Below are 14,704 nucleotides of genomic sequence, written 5' to 3'. Positions count from 1 at the left end.
ACTGCAGCCTAAATTTTTGCACAGCAGCCCAAGTTTCTGCACTGCAGCATATCGCCAATGAATGTGTCTCCTGTTTTGTTAGAAGAGTTGTATATTCTCTATCCGTACACATGTGATCCGCAGCAGCAACAGCCACTGATTGCGCGGTAGCGAGAGCAGGCCGTGTGATGCTCGTTAAACATTGTACCGATTTCGTTGGATCGAGCACGAATCTCGGCGAATCAATTGTCAGTATCATGACCATTTGCGTAGCATTTGTATCGCCATCGAAGCTTCAGGCTCGCGCCGGTGCGGAAACCATCGATCCGATGACGTCCTGCTCGTCGATCGGATTCTGTGCCGGCGTCCTGCTCGCTGTTCCGGCGGATACAGTGGCGAGTCTGGTCGATCTCCACGAAATGCAAACTTGGGGATCTCTACTGCTCGCGCTCGCTAGCTAAAGTTGATCACGATCGGCTTCCTGTCGTTCACAGCAATGTTGCCGTCGCCTTCGAACGTTCCTTCGAATGGCGCCCGGCACCGCCTTGGTGATCGAAGAAATTCGACATAGATGCGTCCCCAAAGATCCTTGGTGGGGTCGATGATGCGCTCTTCGCCCGTGTACGAAAACTCGATTCGCTCATCGTCAAACTCGTTCGGGTTGCGGTGGGGCCGGTACTTCGACTTGCCCTTGACATCCACCCTGCGAGTGGCGATCAAGATGCGGCCCCGCATCTCGACTTGAGGCGAGATGTGCTGGCGATACTCGGCATCCTGGGGTGGCTCAGGAGGAATGTACGCGGTGATGGAGTGAACTTCGAAGCATTCCATGCGCTCCCACCAGGCACCGTCAGACGGGAAGACCTGCTTCAAAAAGGCAGCATTGTGGCCCTCCTGCTGCTTGATGATGGCCATATCCGAGCGTGTCAGGCGCGAGCCGATCAAGCGCGGGTTGAGCCGACACAGGTCGCCTGGACAGATGCGCTCGGGACCCAACCGGAAGGCGGCCAGGGGCACCACCGCAGATCCCACTGCAGAACCTATCGGGCGGTCCAATGGGCTGTAGCTGTCGAGGTATCCAAACAGAATGTCCTTTGCGCCGAGTCCCGGATCAGGCTCGAGGACGGCCCGGCACAAGTGTTGATGGAGGTCCACGTCTTCTTCGGCGGAGGGAATGGCCCAGCTGGAGGAGAGATCGAGGGCCTGAATCACGGCGCGATTCCAGTAGACGTCCATGTCCTTCATAGTCGGCAGGTGCATCATGAACGGGATCAGCGAGGTTTCGGCCTTGAGCCAAAAGTTCCGAGGCCGCACGGCGCTCTCTTCGTCTGTTTCTGGTCTCCAGCTGCCGGCAACTTTCTTTCTCAGCGGCTCCAGACGAGTTGGGAAGGGTAGTGGCTCAACTATAAACTGGGCCTGTCCTTCGAGATCGTACTTGCGGAACATTTCCAAAAGGTTTTCCATGCTCTGGGGAAAGTCCGGACCGAACTCGGACTCATCCAGCTCCAACTCGTCATCCAGCAACTCTGTGGGGCTGCTGGACTCGGACAGAGCCAGCTCATTCGGCGTAGTAGAGGCACGGGATCCATCTGGGGATAAGGGCACTTGCGGGACGGTCGGACCGTACGAGCTATCGCTTGCAAAGGAGTCCCCGGAGCTTCCCGATGTGGACGAGGAGTCATCTTCATCCTTGGGCTCGAAATCAACGTCCTCCGAGTCAGTCTCCCAGATGGTAGGGTGCTCGACCGATGGGGATACCCGGAGAGCCGGGTGCTCAGTTTGGGTGTCTCCATCGCTGTCGCCGGCTGCGTTCAGGACGGACTCATCAGGGTTGGCGAGGCGGCGGGCTGCATGGACAACAAGAGCATCAGAATCAATGGGCTGCAGCAATATCCAATAGAGCGGCCGGTGCAACAGGTACCAGTAACAGCCAGGGCGCTGAGAGCAGATCGAGGCAGCATCAACGTGTACATTTCTGTTCTTCCGGAAGGAGAGGTGCCGCGCGGAGCGCATCGGACTCCGCATCCGAGCCCGAGTCGGAGTTGGATTCAGAGCTCGAGTCGCTTCCACTGCTTGATGACACGGGCGAGCCCTGGTCCTGAGGCTGATAGTCGGCGTCCTCGTCGTCGTCCTCATCATAATCAAGCATCTCGATCGAGTTGATGGTCATTGGAGGCTCCAAAGTGAGGCCCGAGTTGCTGTTGGGTATCGAACGGTTGCTCGTGATGAACAAAAAGCCATCGTGCTCGTCGCTGTTGCTGACGGGGACACCCGACGACGGTGAGTCGAGCGCAGCATGGTCAGGGAGCCAGTGCGAAACGGTCTCATAGGATTCCGGCGCCGAGGAGGCGCGGTTCGTGTCTGAGTTGTATATCTGGGCGGGGTCGAACTGGCTTGCGGCATTGTTGCCACCGTTGTCATTGCTGTCATTGTTGTCATCATACTTGACTCGCTTCGAGTTTGGCGGCTGGCTGGGGCTGCGTTTGCCGGTGCCATCTTGACTGTTGTCGCTGTTGTTGCCGTCGTCATTGCCGTCGTTGCTGTTTCTGTTGTTGTCGCGGCCAATGCCATCGACACCGTCGTCCGAGACAAGCACCGAGCCGTCTTCGACATAGGGCGAGTACTGGGCTGCGTCGGACTCGGGGTTGTTGGCGAGGCTGAGGGGATCGGCAGAGCTGGGGGAGTAAGATCCGTTGGTGGTCAGGCGGACCTTTCGCCGTTGGATTTCGTCGAGGATGATTTCGATCTTGCGGTCTGGATGCAGAACAAAGTCCGGATGGGCAAGCTCGGCGAGAGACGCGGAAAGCATTGCGCCTTCGGGGTTGTGGACAAGCCACGAGATGGATGGATGAAGCACATCTGTCTCGTAGAGACGGCGGATGACGCGGGCAGGCCAGAGGACGACCGAGTCGTGGTAGATTGGATGGACCAGTGGCGTCCAAACGAGGTCACCGGCTCGCATGCCAAAGCCCCATTTCCACCTGAGAGGGCTGCTGCTGCTGTCGACATCGTCTGCGCTGTCTTGGTCGAGGGTGGGTGGCGAGGCTTCGTCCGCGAACAGCGAGTCGCCACCGGGCGAGTACATGGGGTGGGCGTCGAGGGTGTCGGAAGCGAGGGCAGATGAGCAGGTCCGTGCGTGTCCAGGTCCGAGTGGGTCCGAGCAGGTCCGAGCAGGTCCAAGCAAGATCAAAGCCAAGTCCGAGTCTGGGTTCGCGCCGGGCTCGAACTCAGCACCAAGCGCCGCGAGGCGAGGACATACCGAGGGCACACCGAGGGCACACCGAGGGCACACCGAGAGGGCTGCTGCACAGAACCGCGCACTGAACGGCGTCGCACACGGTGCCCACTCGCTGGGTCGGCGCATATGTCTGTATTTGCACATATGAATTTCATCCCCCGCCCTCCTTTCCGCGTCTCGGTCGTGCTGTCTTGGTCGTGCTGTCTTCGGCCCCTCTCCGTCCCCGGCTCGGCTCCAGGTCTCTCTGCAGTCCTTGCAGCCATGTATACCACCCCGACGCCCTCCAGCGGCTCCACCGGCACCAAGCGCAAACTCGATCCTTCCTCTCCAGACCAAGATCCGAGTGCACTTGCGGATGCCGCCCGCCCTGGCCATCCCTCCGACCGTGAAAATGTACCCTCGGCTCGCATGCGATCTCCTACTGCTCTTTAAAAATCCTGCCCTGCCCTCAGTCGTTGCTCCAAATGGCCGGGCCGGTGCTCGGGCGACGCATCCTGCCGGGATTCACCGATCGAGCTTCCATCCGTTGCAGCGATCGGCATTTCCTGTTTGCAATCGAGTCGGCGATCCTGCCTCCGATCAAGTCCCAGCACTTCCACTCTTGAATCGACATTTGCGATTGGGCGGAGAATGCAGATTTCTAATCGGTCTATTTTCTCTCGGACAGATATCAACCCCTCCCTCAAAGCGTCAGGCGACTTCGTCGGGCTTCATCGGTCTTCTCCAGACCTTTGCCAGTCCCGTCTTCAAGCTTCTGACACCGTCTAAACCGAGAACCCAAACTCCGGCGTCCTCAGTGTCATCTCGCTCCGACGGGGCTTCGTCTCCTCCAACCACTTCGAGCTCGCCTGTTGAACCAGCGCCCAAGCTGATGAGCTTGCACAGACTGCCTCCATCAGCCCGTCCTGTTCCGGAACGCAGCGTATTTGGGAAGCCGCAGGACGAGGTAGCTAGATGCGCTTACTCTGCCGGTGTGGACTGAGATCGTAGATCTACAGACTCGGTCCACCCGACGGATGTGGGGTATCCATCCGTGTCCCGGCCGCCACTATTGAGGGCAACCCCGACTTGTGTGTAGTGATGTTATCGGGGACGCTGGAGCCGTGCTAACCTCGGCTGTTTTCCTTATTGCTCTGTGCTGTCCCAGAGCATCGCAGATGAAGTCGAGTCCCTCCTGAATCAGCACGGCCCTCTGAAGCGCAAGACAGAGGAGTCAGACCCGCTCCCCAAACCTGCCGAGTCCTCCGCTGCGGTGCCCTCCACCCGGCCCAACTTTGACGGCCTTGCCAGCACGCCGTCATTTAGCTCAAAGTTCACTTTCACCTTTGCTCCGCACCCATCCAAGTCCGAGGCCGAGCCCTTGGCAAATGTGCTGTCGGATCTGACACGCGAACACGTCGGCTCTCCTCCCAAGCGAACAAACGAACTTCTGGCGAGCTTCTTCAGTCGGAAGGGCGACCAAAAATTGACCAACGACGAGGCAAAGAAAATCATTGGAATCTTGCAAACCCAAGCCGGTGCGTCTTAATCCCAGCGTGAGGATGCATCTCTGACTGTTCGGCATCGGCACGCTCATCGCCAGAGATCGTAGACACACGACTAAGTCTGCTACTTTGCTTGCTCGTCTTGTCCCAGAGCCCAGTAAGGTCATCTTTGGCTCCTCAATCACCTCTGTTCCTTCAGCCACAGCCCCTCTCTCCTCCAGCAGCGCCCGCAAAGCAATCCTGGTATCTATCATAACTTGAAGCTCCGGCTTACTCCCCCGTCACTTCGCTGTGCATGTTCAGACACTTGAAGATCTGACATGGAGGATGCGTCGTCTCTCATGGAGGATGCATCGTTGTCGTGCGCCGCCCCAGCTTATGCATTCGTGTCGATGCTGCCCATCAGACCCCCGGAAAGCCCTCTCGATTCGCAAGCGCCACGGCAAAACCTCCTACCAAAGCCATCTTCCGGACGAACAGCTCTCGCCCATTTGGCCTCGGCATCGGATCATTGAACAGCGTGCCGACATCTGTCCCTGCACCCTTGACTCCCTCTACTTCAACTTCCTCTGAGAAGAAGGCGCTGTCAGCAGTGCTCCAGAGTGGCAAGCGCTCCAAAGTCTCCGACCCCGTTGAGGGTGCAGGTGACATCAAGCCCGCACCGGCCATCCTTGAGTCTCTCTCGGACCAAATCGCGCCGCCAAAATTGACAACAGGTACGCGAGAGATCCAGAGGTGAATCTCTGTCGTTGCTCGACCTTGACTTTCGCAACCTTTGCTTCACGACACTTTGGTTTTCTGAGCTGTGGTTGCAAGAGACAGTGCGTGGGATTACAACCTGCAGTACACCGCCTCCTGCACTGAGAAAAACGGACTGGGATTGCAGAGCATTGTGTGCGGATATGCGGGCCGATTCTTGCGAGTCCATCTATTGTGTGGCCCACGCTGTCGGTTTACTAAATTACGCTCCTTCGTATATCCACCTCATTCTCAATCATCTGAACGACCAAACCTTGGCTACAGCACCCAGATCTGCGACGGCGAAGAAGTTACTGGAGATTCTCGACAGCAGCGATGCCCCGGCTCAGGTTCGGGAGAACGTGTAGTGCCTTGCAGAACAGCCGCATCCAATCCGCCTCAATCTCATGCAAACGTGTCTCTGACTCGTCATTTGTATTCCAATGATTCGCCCACACGGGACTCATGTACCTATAGCCAATGAAGCCTCTGGCGTCTGTGACGCGGAAAGAATCGATGCTGAAAACAAACTCAAAGAAGGTTCGCCTCAACAACTTCTGGCTGTGCCTTCGTTGCCATATCATCAGCGCATCTCCTAATGCTTATGTCTCTGTGTTTCCAACATTTCCGCTGACCTAGATCGTGGCAAAGGTCATGTCGTCCATCGACTTGGATGGTGACATTGAGAAGATCAAACAAGCAGTGACTGAGTCGTCAGAGCTGTGGAAGAAACCCTCGGATACTCCCAAAAAGCTCCAGCCTGTTTTCTCGTTCCCATCGCCTGCAGTCGAGAAAAAGTCTGTCCAGCCGGTGGTACTTGTGACCGAGACTGCCCCCCTTCCGTCTTCAAGCGCAGCAGAGTCTGCAACATTCCGTGCATCCGAGGCAAGCAAAACCCTCGCTAGCTTCAATAGGGAAGCCAAGGCCTCCGAGCCCTCCTCGGTGAAACCATCCCTCCCAGCCTTCAGCTTCTCAACGCCCACTGCAAGCTTTTCATTTGGACAACCGCCGCCGTCTCAGTCCGACTTTCCAGCGACTGCAAAGAGCGACGTAAGCTCGATATCTTCGGCGCCCAAAGCCGATGTACCTGCATCGTCCATCCTCGCTCGGCTGGGCCCTGCTCCGATCGCATCTGCTCCACTCCCAGCTCCACAGTCACAATCACAGACGGTCGAGGAGTCGCTCTCCAAGGTTAGTGGTGACTTCTCGGCTATAGGCATAACTATGTGCAGCTCTGATAGGGAATCCAACGGTATATTTGCAAGCCGATGTCTCACTTCATTCGCAATCACTTCCAGGTTTCCTCCCTTTCCCATGCACAGCTGCCTCTGTTCTCATTCAGAGCAGTGTTTCCCTCTGCCCTGCGGTTCGCCGACAAATCGATCCGTGAGTCTGCGGCCCAGGCGCCGAGAGAGTCCCTCCAGACCTTCATTTTCGATAAGGTCAGCAGTTCACCAATCGCAGTGTCGGCTGCAACCTCTGCTTCCTCGGGGGGATTCGATTGGTCCAAAGCCGGCATGAAGAAACCCGAAGCTGAGGCTGGATCATGGAAGTGCAAGACCTGCGATTGCTCCAACAAGGAAGATGCGACCAAATGCATTTCGTGCGAAGAGCCTAACCCCAGCAAGAAGGCTGCCGCGCCAACGTTTGGATTTGGTGCTGCCTCCGTGTCTTCTGCACCAACCACTGCTCCCTCAGGGGGATTCGATTGGTCCAAAGCCGGCATGAAGAAACCCGAAGCTGAGGCTGGATCATGGAAGTGCAAGACCTGCGATTGCTCCAACAAGGAAGATGCGACCAAATGCATTTCGTGCGAAGAGCCTAACCCCAGCAAGAAGGCTGCCGCGCCAACGTTTGGATTTGGTGCTGCCTCCGTGTCTTCTGCACCAACCACTGCTCCCTCAGGGGGATTCGATTGGTCCAAAGCCGGCATGAAGAAACCCGAAGCTGAGGCTGGATCATGGAAGTGCAAGACCTGCGATTGCTCCAACAAGGAAGATGCGACCAAATGCATTTCGTGCGAAGAGCCTAACCCCAGCAAGAAGGCTGCCGCTCCGACATTCGGATTTGGTGCTCCCTCGACTATGTCGGCTGCAACCTCTGCTCCCTCAGGGGGATTCGACTGGTCCAAAGCCGGCATGAAGAAACCCGAAGCTGAGGCTGGATCATGGAAGTGCAAGACCTGCGATTGCTCCAACAAGGAAGATGCGACCAAATGCATTTCGTGCGAAGAGCCTAACCCCAGCAAGAAGACTGCCGCTCCAGCATTTGGATCTGGTGCAGCCAACTCCTCCACTGGCTTTAGCTTTGGTGCTCCATCAGGGGGCTTCACCTTCGGCAGCGGCTCCAGCGGTGCTGGCGGCTTTCAGTTTGGAAGCGCTGGCGGATTCGCATTCGGGTCAACAGACACAGCGTCCTCCGGAACCACCTTTGGTTTCGGTGTGCCCAAAACAGATTGAACCGGCTTGAGATGAGCGCGTGTAATCCTGGCCATCAGTGGGGCAACTTTATTTCAGGAGAACTCCCTTTTTCTCTTCCTCAAACTGCTTGTCCTATACCGTGAGCAATAAAACCAGACAGAGACTTGAACGGCCTCGGACCGCGCGAGGGGATGTCGGTGTGGGGTGAGCCATGACCGACTACAATCGCGGCTCTTTAGGCGGCAGCGGTCTTGATGCGAATGCCGTGCATACCCTTGATGTCGTCCTTGAGGATCTCGGTGACCAAACGATGCTGTTTGACGACGGTCAGACCCTTGAATGCCGACGACTCAACCTCAACCGCATACATAGAGCCGCATCCGCCTGCGGACAGGATGGGGGACGAGGCAGGAATTAGGATTGCTCCATGCTTGATCGCAGGCTTCCTGGCCAGCACGAGCGAGCATCCACAACTGGGCGGGGCGAATCATCCAGCCCATCGACTGCAGCTCCGTACCCGAGATATCGTCGACTCGCAGCTTAGTCGGGTTCAGTTGGACAGCCAGCTTTTCGTGCAAGAGCCTTTCGCCCGAGTTGTAGTCGGGATGCGGGGGCAGTGGCGCCGCCGACGCTGAGCTGAAGCTGGATCGGCCGAGTCGGGAAGGGCCGTTCCGCAGAGCACCTCCGATGGTGGATTGCAGACGCAGGTTTTGCAAAAGTCTGAGCATGGTGGTGTCTGATCTCAGCGGGCGAGATTTGAGATCGGCTCTGACTCGCTCGACAGGCCAAAAGCTCGTTTCAGAGTGTGTGGTCGGCCGAGGACCAGTGTGTGGCTGGCCGGTGTGTGGTCGGCTGATGACCAGTGTGTGGCTGGCTTTACACTGGCCAGATAACGGGCACGTGATCCTGAAGGCGCTGTGAAGGACATGAGCAACTGGTGCTGCAAGGGGCACCGAAAGGACTGAAGGGCAGAGGAATCAGTGCAAGCCCTCCGCCGCACTGTTGTCATTAAATAGCAGGGGATTGCAACAGCGCACTCGTTCCCATACAACTGCTGAGCAAATGAGCCACCCAGACAACGACAACGACAACGACAACGACAACGACAACGACAACGACAACGACAACGACAACGACAACGACAACGACAACGACAACGACAACGACAACGACAACGACAACGACAACGACAACGACAACGACAACGACAACGACAACGACAACGACAACGACAACGACAACGACAACGACAACCATGCGCCGCGACCCATGTCCATTTCAGATGCAATGCCAGCGCTGCTCAAAAAGCTTGACTCGCTCCGTCGCCCGAATGACTTGGGCCAATCCGGCACGCAGCCTCCGGTCGAGGATGAGCACGACGCATCCTCTCCATATCCCAGCTCAGCCCGCCTCAGAGCCCTCACACTCGACTTCCGCAAGAAGCTGCGCCGCAAAAAAACCCAGACCAGCATGCACTTGCTCCGAGCGGAATGGCGCAAGAGTCTGCTCGCGCCAGGGTCAGCCCAGTATGCGGCGGTCTCGCAGAGCCTCAGATTGTCCAAAGAATCGGCTGATTTCAGAATCGGGTCGCACTCGCGGGCCTCGCATCCCACGGCGCCCGAACGCCAAGTCGAAATTCGTCAAACTCCCGAATGCAACGGCAGCGATACCTACCAACTGCCTCCAACGCACCACGACAGCACGAACATCAGAAATTTCGCTGAGCAGACGGGCGGCCACCTCCAACTTTCCGCACAGGAGCCTCAGTCGATGTCGCATCATGAATATAGCGACCTTGACAACTTGGAGTGGCCATAAACCACGGCAGTCGCATTCGTGTTTCAGTTTCAGTTCTAAGAGACGGCAGCGAGCCAGAGCCGCTATGCCAGCAGCCCTCCATCGATGACGAGGTTCTAAGGACGATTTAGGTGATTATTCAGACCGATTGACCAATATAGTCTCAGCATTGGCAAAGATGCGACCAGCCCGGAAGAGCGGCTGCGCTTCAACGCATTGCAACGTACCTGACCGGTAACATAGGGCGCATCCAAAAGATACATCACTCCCTCTGCGACGTCCTGTGTAAACAAAGCCAGGCCAGGCCCAATTAGCTGTCGAGGCTTGTGCGTTAGTAGTCCCTGGGCTGCAAATATACACCAACCTGGGGGTGTCCGAACTTGCCCAGAGGAATTCGTGAGATATAGTGAGCTCTCTTGGCGTCGGATAGGTCTGCGACAGCTGATAATGTCAGTCCTTGCAATAGACGCAACCAAATGTCTTGTGGCATCCTCACTCTAGAAGGCGGACGATCGGCATCAGTTGCTCTAGAGGCTCCCCAAAGAATGGAATGAAGCTTACGGGCAGTCATGTCTGTCTCAATGAAGCCTGGAGAGACCGAGTTGACCCGGACACCGCGGCTCGCAAGCTCTTTGGCAAGTGACTTTGAGAAACCTGAACGCCAGCGGATCGTTAGCAGCGCCATTTCCTCATCGCTTCAGCGTCGGTGGGCGACTGAAATGCCTACCGATGACACCAGCCTTGGAAGCTGCGTAGATAGACTGGCCCTCGTTCCCAGAAACGCCAACGACCGAGGATATGTTGACGATGGATCCTGTGACGGCGACAGCGTGTCAATTGCAATCCTGGCCATCCCACTGTTGTTTCCGGATATCCAGTGCGGCGGGCCACCATCCCGACTCGCAGGCGGCTGTGGAGCCGAAGCTTTTGAATCGAGTCCAGCGTTCTCTAATCGTATGGTGCAACACATTTCCACTGAATACACATCGCCTCGAGCTCGGAATATCTTGGAATCAGCTGACACATAGCTCCGCGCCAACGATCACTACCTTTTCGATTCCGCAACATGACCTTGGAGGCCGCCTTGCACATAGATATTGTTCCAAAGAGATTGGTGTTCAGAACAGCCTCGATGTCGTTTCGTTTGGCTTGGACGAGCAGGCCGTCAACAGCGATTCCTGAGCGTCAATGGAAGGTTAGGCAAAGACCGAATGATACGGATGGGCAGCACAACAGATATTGGCCGCACAACCAATAGGGCAACATGCAGATCACTCGCAGCAGAATGGCCAACCTGCGGCGTTGACCAAATAGTGGACATGTCCAAGCGAGTTGATCTCCTATCGATCCAGACAAAGGGAGTGAGCTGTCGTCGATGAAAGCCGGCTCACGGAAGCCGGGACGGGTAGTATCTGGGAGCCGGTCGCTGATTATTGCAGGAAACCCACCTCCCAAACCTCGTCGACGCTGGTCTGGTCAGCAACGTTGCATTTGAGCGCAAAGAGGCTGCTCGCCGAGAGACCGGGAGTGCTCTCAAGCAAACCGTGCCTCGAGGCTTCGAGCCGAGCCGGATTTCTTGATATCATCACAGTGGCAACATTGTTCTCCAGAAAACGTCGGGCAATCTCCAGGCCGATGCCCCTCGAGGCCCCAGTCACGACAGCCAGCGGGATCTTTGTCATGCCTCTGTGGTTATGCTTGCTGCCGGAGGAAACAAATGCCCTGCGACTGGGTGGTTTCAGTTGCAATCCTGAGCGGGCTCTGTCGATGTCGATGTCGATGGCGATGTCGATGCCGATGCCGATCGATTCAGTGGGCCACATCCGCATGCCTCCCCGTCGCCACTGCCGTCCATTTCACATCGATTCGATCGGAGCAGCCGTGGACACGGCCGTGTGGGCTCACCTGCTGGATCGGCATCTGGATCTGAGCCCAGGAGAAACGCGCAAGCCGCCATCCACAAAGCCAGCACGGATTTCGTCACGTGTGCCGATGCTCTCGCCGAGAGCACCCCGCTCTCGCTCGGCGAGAAGAGAGCGAGCCAGCCAGTCGGTGGCTACCTGGTGGCTGGTTCGCCCAGAAAGGAAAGTATTTGCTGCGCACGAGCCCCAGCTTCTCGGCGAGAAAGAGGATGTGCTCTCGGATCACAACACAACCCTCGTCTGAACGAGCATCGAGCAAAACATCGTCCCCGACCCACCCCTCCAACGAGCCGACTGCCAACATGAAGATGGTCAGTGCGGCCGACAGCCCAGGCGGCTCGGTGCAGATCGGAAGCACATGTGGCTAACATGGTATTCCCTGCCACAGCTTAATGAGAGTGAGGAGACCGATGTCGAGGTCACTTGGGAGGATCAGGAGAAGATCAACACCTTCAGCAAGCTGAACTCTCGGCTCCAGGACCTTGAGGAGAATTACGAGGAAAAGAAGGTGCCCCGACTCGCTTTCTTCTGCCAGCGGCACTATGATGGTGATCCGTGGCGGGTGTGTTGCAGCTGTTGCCTCTGCGATCGACGGGCAGACAATCTGCGAAACATGCTGATCGTTCTTTGCAAATGGATGGCCGGCACAGAAGGAGAAGGAGTACCTCGAGGATCTAGCCAGCGAGCTGGAGCTTGCCGACGAAGACGAGCTGGTCAAGTGAGTTACCTGGCGCAAGCCCCGTCTCGGCATTGGCGGTACCATTGCCGCCTCCAAAGCGATGATCGCTGGCGTGCCCCGGTGATGGAGACCTTCGACAGCAGCCGCAAACTTCGATCCATTGGCGCTGACATCCTCGCTCCGCTCGATATACATCAACATACCATACCTTGCTGCGAATGCCAACGCCCCGGCCGCGCTAGGTTCAGAATCGGCGACTCTTTCTTCTCGATCCGGCTCGACGAAGCCCAGGAGAGAATCGAGAGCCAAGGCGCCGAGCTCGAGACAGATCTGAAGGCGATCCGGGACGAGCTGGAAGGAATAGAGTCCAAGATGACGGATCTGAAGGCCCTGCTGTACGCCAAGTTTGGCAAATCGATCAACCTCGAACGCTAGCTCTGCAAGAAATAAAGCCTCCGTCGTTACCCTCGCGCAATTGGCCATGACGATGCCACCCAGTGATGCCACCCGGTGATGCCATAGATGCCCGGCGAGCGGGGCACACCCACTCGCTCGTCCGATGCAGACACCTTGGGGCGGGTGTCGTTCCAGGATCTGTGCTGGGCACGGCAGCAGCGCCGCGCGGCTGTCCATGAGGGAATCCGGCTGAAAATAGGCGGGATCGGCCATCACATGCAAGCTGGCCCGCTATATGAGCAGCGCCTTTCCCTCGCCGAGCGTCGTCCAGCATCCTCCCAGCACCCCAGCCCACCGCCTTCCATCTCAGCCGCTTCCAGAACCAGCATGGCCCAGGGACTCACCGACGTGAAGCTCGAGATCACTCCGCCTCTGGCCAGAATCACGTTCTGCCGGCCAGACTCTTACAACTCGTTCCGTGCCAAGACGTACCAGGACCTCCAGGCTGCGATGCAGACCGTCGCCAGACGGGACGACGTCTTCGTGACTGTTGTTACTGGCGAGGGCAAGTTCTTCAGCTCTGGCGCCGACTTTAACGGTAAACCTCACGGGTCGCCCGGCCCCTATCACAATCGTGTCAACCAGTGCCAATATGCGCCTGGCATTCCGAGAACCACTTGGCCGGCAATTGACGATGGAATGCGCTGCTCTCTCCCAGACGCCTACAGCCCTGTCTCTGCCGATCCGATCGAGGTCCTCGAGACCTTTCGCAAGCACCTGGGCGGCCTGACCGTCGCGGTGACCCAGTCGTTTATCAACCATCCCAAGGTCCTGGTCATCGCCCTCAACGGGCCCGTGGTTGGCATTCCTGCTGCCCTCATCTCGCACGCCGATCTAATCTATGCCTCGGACTCGGCCTATTTGTACACGCCGTTTGCCACGATCGGGATCTGCGCTGAAGGTACGTTGCTTTTCCTTGGTTGTGAGGATGCATGCGACAGGGCCAACGGCCGGACAATCGCCCTTTCTGACAGCGCGATCCGTCCCTGGCAGGCGGCTCCTCCTTTGGATTCCTCAGTCGCATGGGCTTTGGTCCTGCCATGGAGGCCCTGGTAAGCGAGTGCCAGTCTGTGATTGCTCCTCTGCCTCAACTCCGATCGGCCATGGTCTTGCGAGCATCTGCTTAGCTCGGCGCTAACTGTGGGGTTGGATTGCAGATGTTTGGCCGCAAGTACTCGGCCCACGAACTCGAACGCTTCGGCTTTGTGAAGTGAGTAGCTACATCACCACGGGAGAATCGCTCGGCGAACCATTGTGCTGGCTCTCTGCTGCCCCAGACTGACTGCCTCCTGGGTTGCTTGCAGCCGTGTCTTTCCCGAGGCTTCGTTCCACGCCGAGGTCGAGAAGCTCCTCAAGACCAATCTTGCTGTTTCCAATCTGCCGACGCTCCTCAAGACTAAGGAGCTCACGCGCACGTATATCCGCAACCACGCAAACCTCGCCAATGCGCAGGAGTGGGACGAGGTGTCCAAATGGTGAGACCGGGCAACTGCCGTTGGGTGCGGTTGTCGCAAACGGCGATTGCGTTTGTGTTTGCCGTCGGTAAACACATACCCGCACCGTTCTCACGCCTCCATCCATGTGTACATTCTCTGCATGATCTGGTCATGCTCCATAACTCTCTAGCTTCGCGTCTGGTGCCCCTGCTGAGAGCTTCAAGCGCATGCTCCAAGCCAAGATGGGGGCCAAGAAGTCCAAGTTGTGAGAGATGCAGATGGCCCCCGGGCCTTGGCACACTTGCCCAGCGTTTGGGAGGCGCTCTCGGAGGCAAGCCGATCTCTCACGCAGCTCAACATCAGGAGCACCAAGCACGATGGTCCAAATACACTGACGTCGCACTGGCGGCATTGAACTCCATGCTTATGCCGAGTGCGGCTGTCCATACCAGCAGGCGCTTATTCTCACGGCGCCGCTTGCCCCTTGCGAGCAGTCTCTGGTAGAAACTGCCCTGGAGCAGCACGGATCCAGACGCCGAGGGAGGACGTTACTCG

General features: G+C 57.3%; 7 protein-coding genes across 7 annotated transcripts; 4 read left to right on the top strand and 3 right to left on the bottom strand.

Moving 5' to 3' along the window:
- Positions 1-73: 73 nt before the first annotated feature.
- On the bottom strand, positions 74-3,167 carry BJ171DRAFT_493975 (uncharacterized protein). The gene is made up of 2 exons (XM_053109974.1): positions 1,951-3,167; positions 74-1,826 (listed from the first exon to the last, which is right to left on the bottom strand). The coding sequence occupies exons 1-2, from the start codon at positions 3,062-3,064 to the stop codon at positions 433-435; spliced, it is 2,508 nt and encodes an 835-aa protein (XP_052969319.1). The 5' UTR covers positions 3,065-3,167; the 3' UTR covers positions 74-432.
- A 282-nt stretch (positions 3,168-3,449) lies between these two features.
- On the top strand, positions 3,450-7,898 carry BJ171DRAFT_456471 (uncharacterized protein; the record flags this gene model as incomplete). The annotated part of the gene is made up of 9 exons (XM_053108317.1): positions 3,450-3,610; positions 3,885-4,163; positions 4,365-4,734; positions 4,853-4,944; positions 5,108-5,417; positions 5,725-5,789; positions 5,917-5,979; positions 6,079-6,630; positions 6,738-7,898. The coding sequence occupies exons 1-9, from the start codon at positions 3,479-3,481 to the stop codon at positions 7,896-7,898; spliced, it is 3,024 nt and encodes a 1,007-aa protein (XP_052969318.1). The 5' UTR covers positions 3,450-3,478.
- Positions 7,899-8,094: 196 nt separating this feature from the next.
- On the bottom strand, positions 8,095-8,473 carry BJ171DRAFT_412096 (bola protein; the record flags this gene model as incomplete). Its single annotated transcript, XM_053107290.1, has 2 exons — positions 8,095-8,243; positions 8,377-8,473. Coding segments are annotated over 2 exons (246 nt in total), but the record flags the coding sequence as incomplete, so codon positions are not given.
- Positions 8,474-8,921: 448 nt separating this feature from the next.
- On the top strand, positions 8,922-9,677 carry BJ171DRAFT_578965 (uncharacterized protein; the record flags this gene model as incomplete). Its single annotated transcript, XM_053113932.1, has 1 exon — positions 8,922-9,677. The coding sequence occupies one exon, from the start codon at positions 8,922-8,924 to the stop codon at positions 9,675-9,677; it is 756 nt and encodes a 251-aa protein (XP_052969316.1).
- Positions 9,678-9,739: 62 nt separating this feature from the next.
- Positions 9,740-11,338, bottom strand: BJ171DRAFT_578964 (uncharacterized protein; the record flags this gene model as incomplete). The annotated part of the gene is made up of 8 exons (XM_053113931.1): positions 9,740-9,772; positions 9,884-9,937; positions 10,021-10,088; positions 10,218-10,310; positions 10,384-10,470; positions 10,706-10,834; positions 10,951-10,996; positions 11,105-11,338. 8 exons carry the CDS (start codon positions 11,336-11,338, stop codon positions 9,740-9,742), a joined length of 744 nt encoding a protein of 247 aa, XP_052969315.1.
- A 434-nt stretch (positions 11,339-11,772) lies between these two features.
- BJ171DRAFT_493965 (Prefoldin subunit-domain-containing protein) lies at positions 11,773-12,732 on the top strand. The gene is made up of 3 exons (XM_053109973.1): positions 11,773-12,086; positions 12,229-12,296; positions 12,500-12,732. Exons 1-3 carry the CDS (start codon positions 11,937-11,939, stop codon positions 12,690-12,692), a joined length of 411 nt encoding a protein of 136 aa, XP_052969314.1. The 5' UTR covers positions 11,773-11,936; the 3' UTR covers positions 12,693-12,732.
- Positions 12,733-13,040: 308 nt separating this feature from the next.
- Positions 13,041-14,418, top strand: BJ171DRAFT_578962 (ClpP/crotonase-like domain-containing protein; the record flags this gene model as incomplete). The annotated part of the gene is made up of 6 exons (XM_053113930.1): positions 13,041-13,251; positions 13,372-13,614; positions 13,707-13,765; positions 13,871-13,923; positions 14,018-14,188; positions 14,340-14,418. 6 exons carry the CDS (start codon positions 13,041-13,043, stop codon positions 14,416-14,418), a joined length of 816 nt encoding a protein of 271 aa, XP_052969313.1.
- Positions 14,419-14,704: the final 286 nt, after the last annotated feature.

The sequence above is a fragment of the Polychytrium aggregatum genome, assembly GCF_025602895.1.
Source record: "Polychytrium aggregatum strain JEL109 chromosome Unknown BJ171scaffold_8, whole genome shotgun sequence".
Classification (NCBI taxonomy): Eukaryota; Fungi; Chytridiomycota; class Chytridiomycetes; order Polychytriales; genus Polychytrium; species Polychytrium aggregatum.
The sequence above is the reverse complement of the archived record's forward strand: the minus strand, read 5'-3'. Positions and strand labels throughout refer to the sequence as shown.